Source organism: Humulus lupulus, chromosome 1 (assembly GCF_963169125.1).
Source record: "Humulus lupulus chromosome 1, drHumLupu1.1, whole genome shotgun sequence".
Taxonomy (NCBI): Eukaryota; Viridiplantae; Streptophyta; class Magnoliopsida; order Rosales; family Cannabaceae; genus Humulus; species Humulus lupulus.
Genome location: NC_084793.1, coordinates 310,455,098 through 310,466,811, shown reverse-complemented (window position 1 = coordinate 310,466,811; position 11,714 = coordinate 310,455,098). Strand labels below are relative to the sequence as shown.

Sequence of the window (11,714 nt, the reverse complement as noted above, 5' to 3'; positions counted from 1 at the left end):
GGTTCGGGTCGGATTTAACCCGAATCCGGCGGGTTTTCCCAAAAAACGGGTTTTCGGGTTGCGGGTCAGGCGGGTTTGCGAGTTTTGCGGGTCAAATGTTCACCCCTACTGTCAACGTATCTAAATTGAGTTCTAACTTTAGCAAAATAAAAAATTAATTTAAATCTAATTTAAAAAGTAAATATATTAAAATTAAGAAAAACAAAAAAAAAAAATCAAATTTTACATAAACTAATAAATAAATCCAAAATAGATCAAATAAATAAATAGTAAACCTAAATTTACTATTAACCGAATTAGGTATAAAATTGTATCCAAATATACAAAAATTTCAACCTAAATTTCATTAATAAAAAAAAAATACAATCCACAAATCTCTATTCAAAATCATTAACTAGAACAAATTTCAATACCTATTTCTACAAATCTCACAAACAAAACCACAATCCCAAAGCAATTGTTCAACATAAACCAGCCCATTACTTTTAGATTCTAGATATGTTCTTCTCCAATATATCTATATGAAAAAGAGAGAATGAAATATATCTAACCCATCAGTGCTATCTCTCCCAACTACCTCTACTATTACTTGATTTGTAGATTAGGTTTTAGTTTTAGTTTTTTTTTTTTTTTAAGTTTAGGTGTTAGGTTAGTTTTTGTTTGAGTTTGTGTTTAGGTTTATGTTATTATTCATTTTATTTGTATTTTGTGTTTAAATTTTGGTTTTTGTTAAAGAATTTTCATTCAAAGGTTCAAATGGACCACAGTTTTACATGGTTAGTCAATACTCAAAGAGTGCACACTTAAATAAAGACTAATCAACCCTCTTAAGAATAAATAAAAGTTTAAATTAGTTTTAGAATTACTAACAAGAATAGAAGTTTTAATAAATTAAATAAATTTTAATTTAGTTTTAGTGTGAATAGTAGAGTAGAGTAGAATAGTTGTACAATTTTGTGCATATGGCAAGTGACTACTTTTTTTAGTTGATTTTTACACCATTTTATTAATTGATTGTGATATTGTAATTTTGTAAGATGTTTACCAATTTTTTTTTATATCTAAAATATAGGAAAATTATTTTATAGGGGCTTCACTTTAAGCTATATTGGTAAGGTTTTCAGTGTTTTTTGACCTGTGAACAATTTTTGGCATGATTTTATTTTTTGACCGTGTATATTGTAGCTATTTAGAGCATCCTGTAAATTTTCAGAAAATTATGAATAGTTTATAATACCGAAAATTAGGTTCAACAATGTTGTTTTCCACTCGTATAAAAAAATTATTCACGCGTGCAATAACATGTTTGGACTTAGTTTTCGGTACTATAAACTATTCGGAATTTTCTGAAAATTTGCAGGATGCTCTAAATAGCTACAATATACACGGTCATAAAAAAAAATCGTGCCGAAAAATGTTGATGGGTCGAGAACACTGAAAGCTCCACCGATAAGACTTAAAGTAAAGTCCTTATAAAAGAATTGTCCTATATATATTATGGTGTCTTTTATCTCTCATGTAATGAAAACATCTCTAATCTTTAGATGATTATATGTGGTGAAAATGTTTTTTTAATTATTGGATGGTTATCCAATGGATTAGTTTTGCTTGTTTAGATGTAAAAAGTAATTAATAATATATATAATTAGACTTCAAAAATTCTACAACAATAATTAATTTTATTTACTTTGAGTGAATTATTCATTCACTTTCTCTCTTAAAAATATAATTTTTTCTTCAATTTGACACTCTTTCAAGAAGTCAAAATTTATCATTTCATTTTTCAAAAATTTCACTTCTTTTATTTTTCAAAAAATATATAAAAATCATATTCATATAATTAAAATTAGGATAAATATTATTTTGGACCCTGTATTTTACAAAAGTTACCGACCAGCCCCTGTGTTTTGTTAAATTACAATTCAGACCCTATATTTTACAAAAGTAACTAAAAGAGTACCTTATACCTAATTTTGGTCAAAAGAATTTAAATTATAAGATAAATTATCGGGTCATTAGTAATGCGATGAGTTCAGAAAAACAATAAAAGTGGTGGAGGAGCTGAGAATGAAAGATTATATTTAAATTTTTTTTTACCAAAGTTGGGTATAAGGTACTATTTTGTTCCATTTTGTAAAACACATGGTCCGAATTGTTATTTAACAAAACAAAGAGCCCGACAATTAACTTTTGCAAAACATATGGTCCAAAATGATATTTACCCTTAAAATTATAAATAAACTTCTTAAAATTAATTATATTACATACCATATTATTATATTTTTCAAAATAAAATATACTCTTTCTATTTTTTTAAGGCGTGTTTGGAAACAACTGTGTAATTACTAGGGTAATAATATTTTAGTAATTATACTATATTTTAAAATACCATGTGTGTTTGGATATCAAGTGATAATTATTTATAAATTCCTATTATCATGTTTGACAAAACAGTTAGAAATTACATATAACAATAATAATATGTAATAAATACTATTTAAAATTAATAGTTTTTAGTAATTATATAGTGTAATTACGCACAATTCTCATGAGACTATGATATTTAAAGAGTGTAATTGAGACCCCTAAATTATTTCAAATTACACGGTTGGACAAACACGACAACACAAGTAATTACTCCGAATTATACACAATTCTAATTCCAATTACAAATTAACTTTCCAAAGATACCCTTATAAAACATTTTCTACAAAACCTTTTATATAAAAAGTTTGGTACAGTAGTGATTATACCAAATAACCTATATTATATATATAGTATATATATATAGGTTTGCTCTCTTTTCACGTACGGTCGTCTCTGTAGCAATGGATAACTATAGAAGGCTCCACACTCCGGTTGCTCTCTGCGTTGCCAGTCCACCTGCGCCACCCACCACAGTTAGTTTTTTCTTTGATAATAATCTCTACTCAGTTAGTTGTGTTTCAATTTCACAATGATATAATATATATATTTATTTATTTATATATTAGTTGTGTCGTTTGTAAATGCTTATATATATATATATATTTTTGGACTTTATATATATAATTTTGTTTTTTTGTTTGTTTTTATTTGATGTATTTTGATTTGAATGTGTTCCATTTTAAATGTGTTTTATAATAGAGGCTCTAGAAAAAGACATGTGCAAACTAGTATAATTTATATTAAGAAAAACATATAGATTTAGATAAGGTGTTTGATAAACTTATATATGTAGTAATAGCAATAGCCAATATGATGATTCTAAGCTCTCTCAAAATAATTATATCCATATTTATATGTATATTCAACTTGAATATATCAAAATCAGAGACATGCCCATTTAATAATATTATTTATAATGGTGTAGAATTTTAATTTGTTATATTTTGCCTTTTTTTTTTTCTTCATTTTATTAGCTTGGTTGTATATGACTAAGAAATGTAAAAGAATAATTATTGATTATTGATATTTTGAAACAGAGTCTTAAGAGAGTATTTATCCTATTTAAATATATATTTTTTGTTTTTTATGGATTTCGGTTGAGTTATACTTGAACTCGCTTGATGCTTGAGAATGTGATTAATTAGTTAAAATAGTAAGTTTATGATTTATCCATGTATTATTATTATTATTGAGTATAACATTTATTTTATAGAAGAATTTAAAATCAGCTACAGAAACTTATGCTTATAGAATTTAACTGTATTAAATCACTTTCATTGACCATTATAGCCAAATATTCCAACCAAGATGACCATTTAATCAAATTTCAAATTCTTAGTACTAGCATAAAATTCAACCACAGAGCTCGCTACAAATATGAACACTTTTTTTAAAAAAAAAATGTTAGATATTTCATATTTATTCTTAAAAATCACAAATTAAAAAATATATATAAAATTACTGAAATAAGATTATGTAGAAGAAAACCTCTATAAATCAAAGATCTTAAATAAAAAACAAAGACTTGGCAATTAATTTATAACTTATTACTTCTCTATCTCAATATTTTTTTTATTATAGCTTATTAAATAAATTATTTCTTAATTGAGAGGCCCCATGTCAAGTGAGATTTTTTTATCTTCCACTCTCGTAATGTTTCGTAGAGACGAGAGAAGGGTGGATGGAGAATCTCTTGTTTGGTAAGAGGGAGAGATGAAAGGAGAGGAGAGATCGAGAGAGACTCTCTCGCTCCAAACTATTAAAATTCAATCCTTATTTTTCTGGAATGATACAAGAAAAAAAACAACTAAAATATGTAAAATACAATTATTATCCTTTTAAAAAATGAACAAATATTTATGTTACAAATGATAATATGGGAATTTGAATAATTATTCTCATCTCCATCCTTCCAATTTCATCCCTCGTACTAAAACAACATAAATAAAAGCTACTATCCTCTTTATCGATCATAATCTCTATCTTACCTAAATTCCTTCTCCATCCTACTTCCCATTCTTCCTACCAAACATAGCAAGGAAAATGCATCTTTGTCTCTCTCGCTGTCTTTGTTCTCAACTTCCAAAGTTCAAATCAAACATAAAAAAAAAAAAAACCTCAGCTATTGATGAGGAGTACTACGATCAACCTCTTATTTCAAATTACGTCTCTAAAAATACATACTAGAGTATTTTTTTTTCATGGCAGTGTTCGTTGTAGTTACAATATTATTCTTACAAATTTTCAACCAATTAGAAATTGACACGTAATGGATTTTATATTATTTTAAGTTAATTAAATTTTTTAAATTAATTTTAAAATATTTAATAATTTTCAACCAATTAGAAATTGACACGTAACCATCAAAGTTAAATTTAACCGATGCGAAATGGTAGAAATGGTAGAGACGTTTGACTACAACAAATGTATAACATTAAGAAATTTTGGTGCCAAAATTTTTATATAAAAATTTAAGTGTAGAAAGTCAAACTAGATAGGTATTAATTATGCAAATTTCGACACATCTCCTACCTATTTTTTTTATGCTTTATCTTTGGGTTTTTCCACGTGGAGAGAAAGACATTTATACAAATTTATAAACTTAAATATTGTGGTAATATTGAAGTTAATCTTATCTGTTTGATAAAATTACACTACTTTAGACACTACTGGTCCACACGCCCTGCCCAACCGTCTAATCAATACTCATAAACGTAGTTATCACTCTGTTTCTTCGGCGGCTATCACTATGATCCAATCCCTTAGAAGAACCACTTTTTCTCGTTTCATTTCTGCTTTCAATCCTTTATTTCGTCACCATTTTCACTCTGCCAAGGATTTTGAACCTCAGTCATGGAAGTCAATGGAGGGCTTAGTTCAGTGCTCTGCAAATCATGTTCCTCTCTCTCCCATTACCTTCTTGGAGCGTTCTTCCAAGGCTTACAGAGACAACACCTCTCTTGTCTATGGCTCTGTCAGATACACTTGGGCCCAAACTCACCATCGCTGTCTCAAGCTAGCTTCTGCTCTCACAACCCACTTGGGAATTTCACCAGGGGATGTGGTATGATACTTCTTCTTCTTCTTCTCTTGATTTGACTCTCAGATTGTTAGGATTAGTTTATTGGTGAAGTAATTGATCTCTTTCATTGATTCTTATGAACAAACAGGTGGCTACCTTCTCTTACAACCTACCAGAAATCTACGAGCTTCATTTTGCAGTCCCAATGGCTGGTGGGATTCTCTGTACACTCAACGCTCGCAACGACTCGGCCATGGTGTCGACACTGCTAGCACACTCGGAAGCCAAACTCATCTTTGTGGAACCCCAGTTACTGGAAACGGCTCGGGCAGCTCTTGATCTTGTCGCCCAGAAGGACATAAAGCCTCCAACTTTGGTCTTACTAACCGATTCGGAAAGCTTCACTTCAAGCTCATACGATCACTATAATCATCTGTTGGCCAATGGGTCTGATGACTTCGAAATAAGACGGCCTAAGAACGAATGGGATCCCATCAGCATAAACTACACCTCAGGCACCACTGCACGCCCCAAAGCTGTCGTTTACAGCCACCGTGGGGCATATCTGAACTCCATAGCCACAGTTTTGCTTCACGGGATGGGGACAACGTCTGTTTATCTTTGGTCAGTGCCCATGTTTCATTGCAACGGCTGGTGTTTTCCATGGGGGGCTGCAGCTCAGGGCGCCACCAACATATGCATAAGAAAAGTCTCTCCCAAAGCCATTTTTGACAACATACATTTGCATAAGGTTACACACTTTGGAGCTGCACCAACTGTCTTGAACATGATTGTGAACTCGCCGGAAGGCAACCTTCACACCCCGCTTCCCCACAAGGTGGAGGTCATGACAGGAGGTTCACCGCCACCGCCCAAGGTCATTGCGAGGATGGAAGAGATGGGGTTTCAAGTGAATCACATTTATGGCCTCACGGAAACTTGTGGTCCTGCTGCTAATTGTGTATGCAAACCTGAATGGGATGCACTGCAGCCAGAGGAACGGTATGCCTTGAAAGCTCGTCAAGGATTAAACCATCTGGCGATGGAGGAGATGGACGTGAGAGACCCGGTGACCATGGAAAGTGTTAGGGCCGATGGTGCAACGATTGGTGAGGTTATGTTCAGAGGAAACACTGTGATGAGTGGCTACTTTAAAGACTTGAAGGCGACCGAGGAGGCTTTCGAGGGAGGTTGGTTTCGTAGTGGGGATCTTGGTGTGAAACATGAGGATGGTTATATTCAACTTAAGGATCGGAAGAAGGATGTGGTGATATCAGGAGGGGAGAATATCAGTACAGTTGAAGTTGAGACTGTGTTGTATAGCCACGAAGCAGTGCTCGAGGCTGCTGTGGTGGCGCGCCCTGATAAGCTTTGGGGGGAGACGCCTTGTGCTTTTGTGACACTTAAGGAGGGATTTGATAATGATGTAAGTGCTGACCAAATTATCAAATTCTGTAGAGATCGTTTGCCCCATTACATGGCTCCCAAGACAGTAGTGTTTGAAGAGTTACCAAAGACTTCAACAGGAAAGATACAGAAGTATATTCTGAAAGAAAAAGCAATGGCCATGGGCAGCCTTTCTTGAACTCGTTGAATTGTATTTCATTTAATATGAACATGTGAATTCTATTGGTGTCCATTGGCTCATATTTTTCTCTTTCTTTGGTTACTTCAAATAGTTTGAAAGATAAGACCAAATAATACAGGAATAAATAAAGCTAATCATATACTTTGATGACATTGAGATTGGCTCCTTTCTTTTACCTAACATGGAGAATTGAGATGTTATAATAATAGTAGAGATTGTATGCTTATGATATTTTGAATGGTGTTATTTCTTGTCTTTTACTCAAGGCTAAAAGGTAGTACTTTTATGAGAACTAGAGAGATAAAGCTTAGAGTAAGCAACCAAGTATAGTAATATACAATTTGATGAGATTGAGTTTGGTTCTTGTCTTTTACTTGTGCACTTTCAACTTTGCTGATATGATCATCCACTTCCAATGCATTTTCAAGTCAAGTATGCAATGTGTGGAGTAATTCTCACAACTTTTCATTTTGTTGTAACAAATCTAACAACTATTATTTAGTTGTAACAATATTGAGTTGTGTAGGTGTCAAGTGGCTATATAAGTTAGTCCATTATTTCATTTGTATTTGTATAGAGTGATTCATTTTTTAGAAAAGTTGTGAGAGAGAGAGATCTGTATGCGTGAGGAGAGAATTTCTTCTGAGTGTTTGAGAGTTTTTGGGGTATTGTGTGAGAGTTAATGTGTATGGTTCAAAAGAAGCCTTGGCCGGGTTTTATACTCAAGAAATAGTTGCTCAAAGAAGGGTTGAGATCTCTGTGATTAGACTTGTAATCTGATCTTTATAGTGGACTAGCTCTATTGGATGTAGGAAACAAATTTTAGCTTAACTAGGTTAATTTCAGTGTGTTCTTTCCATTATTTGTTTTTTCATTTCGTTTTGCATTTTAACTATTTAAATTAAGTTGTATAAGTTCTAGTTTATATTAGAGTTTTCCAAATTTGTTGCATCTGTGAGTCTTGTGTTAAATCTAAGTCAACACAATTCGTATGCTTTAAAATGCTATTGATAAGCTTCAACATATGAGAATTGTCAAGCTTCAACCAAATGATGATTGATACACAGTTAATAATAATGTGTTTGACACTATTACAAACATTTCAAGTTAATAAATGACATTGTGAACCAAACATTTAAAGATAACAATAGACTATGCAAATGTCATCTATTTAAGTTTGGGGCTTTGGATACAAACAAAAATAAGATAAACTTTTCTGAGAATTCAATGTGTTTCTAATATCTATTTTTTTTAATTTTATTTTTCAAATACATCATGATTTTGTATATCTCTGCACTACCCATACAGATATGGAAATCCATTCCCCTTATTTTGTGGAGCATTCACAATATTATTTTATTTGTTTTGTCTTAATAAATAATATCCATTTCTTCTCTCTCACTAAACCAAAAATCATATTTCGTTTATTTTGTCAATAATATTAAAAATATTTATATGCATATCTATAGACGTGTTGAAATATCATTGTTTTAATATGAAAACTATTCAGAGCCGGCTCAACAATAGTATTGAATCATTTGAGCCTTATGTGATATGAATTAGTCAAGAGAGAAAATTTATAAAACTCATCTTCTCGTTTCCTTGGCCATTCATTTCTCTATGTTTCCTCCGCTAACAATGACTCTAATGATCAAACACTCGCTGACTCGCTTCGCTCGTGCTCTGAGTCATTCTCACTACTCCAACTTCAATCAATACACTCGTTCATATTCCAAGTTTTCCCAAGATCTTGAACCAGAATCATGGAAGTCAATGGATGGCTTAGTTCGTTGCTCTGCAAACTATGTTCCTTTGTCTCCCATAGGCTTCTTGGAGCGATCATCAAAGGCTTACAGAGACAACACTTCCCTTGTCTATGGTTCTGTGAGACACACATGGGGTGAAACTCACCAACGTTGTCTTAAACTAGCTTCTGCTTTGACCCAGTTGGGAATTTCCCGTGGAGATGTGGTATGTTGATTCATTTTTCACTTTTGATGAACTTTGTTTCACTAGTCTTGATCTTCCTAGTTTTTCGTTTGTCTAGGTTGCTACCTTTTCATACAACCTCCCACAAATCTACGAGCTTCATTTTGCTGTCCCAATGGCTGGTGGGGTTCTCTGTACACTCAATGCTCGACTTGATTCGGTCATGGTGTCAGCCCTGCTAAGACACTCAGAGGCCAAAGTTATCTTTGTTGACAGCCAATTACTCGACATTGCGCGCGGAGCACTACACCTGCTCGCTAAAACAGAGACAAAACCTCCCATTTTAGTGCCACTCACAGATTCTGACTACGAAAGTCTTTTGTCCACCGGAACCGATCAGTTCGAGATACTAAGGCCGCATAGCGAGTGGGATCCAATCACCATAAACTACACCTCAGGAACAACTGCACGCCCCAAAGCTGTCGTCTACAGTCACCGCGGGGCTTACTTAAACTCCCTAGCCACGGCTCTGCTCTTCGGCGTGAGAGCCAGGTCTGTCTGCCTATGGAGCATGCCTATGTTTCACTGCAACGGCTGGCTCGTGCTATGGGCTTCGGCGGCTCAGGGTGCTGCTAATATAGTCATAAAGAAAGTCTCTACCAGATCCATTTTTGATAATATAGCTATGCACAATGTGACACACATGGGTGCTGTGCCAACCGTCATGAACATGATTGTTAACTCGTCTGCTAGTGAGCGCAGGCTGCTGCAGCACACGGTGGAGGTCTTAACAGGCGGTGCATCACCGCCGCCGCAGATTCTTGGGCGTATGGAAGAGATGGGGTTCCGAGTAAATCAGATTTATGGCCTTACAGAAACTTATGGTGCTGCAACTAACTGTGCATGGAAGCCAGAATGGGATGCGCTGCCGCTTGATGAGCGGTCGAGATTGAAAGCTCGAAAAGGGCTGCGCCACCTCGCCATGGAGGAAGTAGATGTTAAAGATACAGTGACCATGGAGAGTGTTAGGGCCGATGGCGAAACGATTGGCGAGGTTATGTTCAGGGGAAACACTGTAATGAGTGGTTACTTTAAAGACTTGAAGGCAACAGAAGAAGCTTTTAAGGGAGGATGGTTTCACAGTGGGGATCTTGGGGTGAAACATGAGGATGGTTATATAGAAATTAAGGATAGAATGAAGGATATAATCATATCAGGGGGTTTGAATATAAGCACGGTTGAGGTAGAGACAGTCTTGTATAGTCATGAAGCTGTGTTTGAGGCTGCTGTTGTTGGACGCCCTGACAGCCATTGGGGGGAGACGCCTTGTGCTTTTGTGACACTCAAAGAGGGCTTTGAGGGTGTCAATGCAGACCAACTTATCACATTTTGTAGGGATCGTTTGCCTCATTATATGGCTCTAAAGACTGTCGTTTTTGAGGAGTTGCCTAAAAATTCAACTGGGAAGATACAGAAGTTTATCTTGAGGTTAAGAGCAAAGGCCATGGGAAGCCTTTCTTGAACTAGCGCACACACACAGAGACAGATATATGTGAAGTAATAAGTGTGTGTCACTGTGTTGTATGTTATTTTTATTGATAATAAACATACCAAATATGTATTTAATACATTATTGAGTTGTTTTTCTGAATAAAAAAAGAGACGATTTATAAGTCATCAGAATTTATACTTTAACATAATTTTCATGTCACAACTAACTAATACAATATATGATGAGATTTTATGTTATAAATTACCGTAGACAGTCCAATCTAGTAACGGCCTTCCCCTTCATAACGAATAGGGGTGCGGTTGGTGCGGTTTTTCTCTAATTTTTTGGACCGCACTGCATATGTGGTTTGAACAATTTTCCAAACTGCAACCCGCACCTCATAGACCTCAAACCCCATAAACCGCATAAACCGCACCGCAAAAATGCGGTGTGGTGCGGTGCGGTGCGGTTTTGGCGGTTTATACCTATCGCTAAATAATTTAACAATTAAATATTATAATTAAGAAAGATTCATAATAAATTTCATAACCATAGAGTGTTTAACAAAATAATTAAATGTACAACAAACTAATAAACTTTAAGCAAAATAATACAAATATAACAAACTAATAACAAATAAAAAATGTAATATAAAAGTAAATATTATTTTAATTAAGGAGGAATATATTTAGATTGAAGTAGAATATGTGTTAGCATCCTGTGAAACATTATATTTCTTTCTAGTTTTGTGTTTATTATATTATACTATATAAATATTTATGCATTAACTTTAAATGCAGTAAAATTGAAAAAAATAATATAAAAAAGTAAATATATATAATGATGCGGTGCGGTGTGGTTTGAACCGCATTTATAAAATTTAAAACCGCACTGCACCGCGAAGGGTTCTAAACCGCAAATTGCGGTGCGGTATGGTGCAGTGTGGGCAGTTTGTGCGGTGTGGGCAATTTGTGCGGTGTGAGCAGTTTTATGAACACCCCTAATAACGAATATTGTCAGGCTTCCCTGGCAAGAACTCAATGAATGGCTCAACACTTCCTTTTCTTTCTTCTCTTTATGTGATACTTTCTACACCTTCTCCTTGAGCAATATGAAGGTGTGTTAGTGTCACTTGGTCGTATGGGTGTGTATTTCAACTCACTTTATTATTGGATCAATCATGCAGCAAGCTCTAGCAATATTTTGAAAATGAATACTGGGGAAACTACGAAGGTAAGGGGCAGGAAAGTTGTAGC

General features: G+C 34.1%; 2 protein-coding genes across 3 annotated transcripts; both read left to right on the top strand.

The window, feature by feature from the left end:
- Positions 1-2,739: 2,739 nt before the first annotated feature.
- Positions 2,740-7,189, top strand: LOC133812922 (isovalerate--CoA ligase CCL2). Of its 2 annotated transcripts, none has more exons than XM_062246762.1 (3): positions 2,740-2,900; positions 5,279-5,491; positions 5,598-7,189. In XM_062246762.1, the coding sequence occupies exons 1-3, from the start codon at positions 2,829-2,831 to the stop codon at positions 7,032-7,034; spliced, it is 1,722 nt and encodes a 573-aa protein (XP_062102746.1). In that variant the 5' UTR covers positions 2,740-2,828; the 3' UTR covers positions 7,035-7,189. The 2 variants fall into 2 exon arrangements, with proteins under 2 accessions (XP_062102746.1, XP_062102745.1); XM_062246761.1 differs by having other exon boundaries at positions 2,762-2,900; positions 5,264-5,491.
- Positions 7,190-7,337: 148 nt separating this feature from the next.
- Positions 7,338-10,643, top strand: LOC133812921 (isovalerate--CoA ligase CCL2-like). Its single transcript, XM_062246760.1, has 2 exons — positions 7,338-9,008; positions 9,085-10,643. Exons 1-2 carry the CDS (start codon positions 8,658-8,660, stop codon positions 10,486-10,488), a joined length of 1,755 nt encoding a protein of 584 aa, XP_062102744.1. The 5' UTR covers positions 7,338-8,657; the 3' UTR covers positions 10,489-10,643.
- Positions 10,644-11,714: the final 1,071 nt, after the last annotated feature.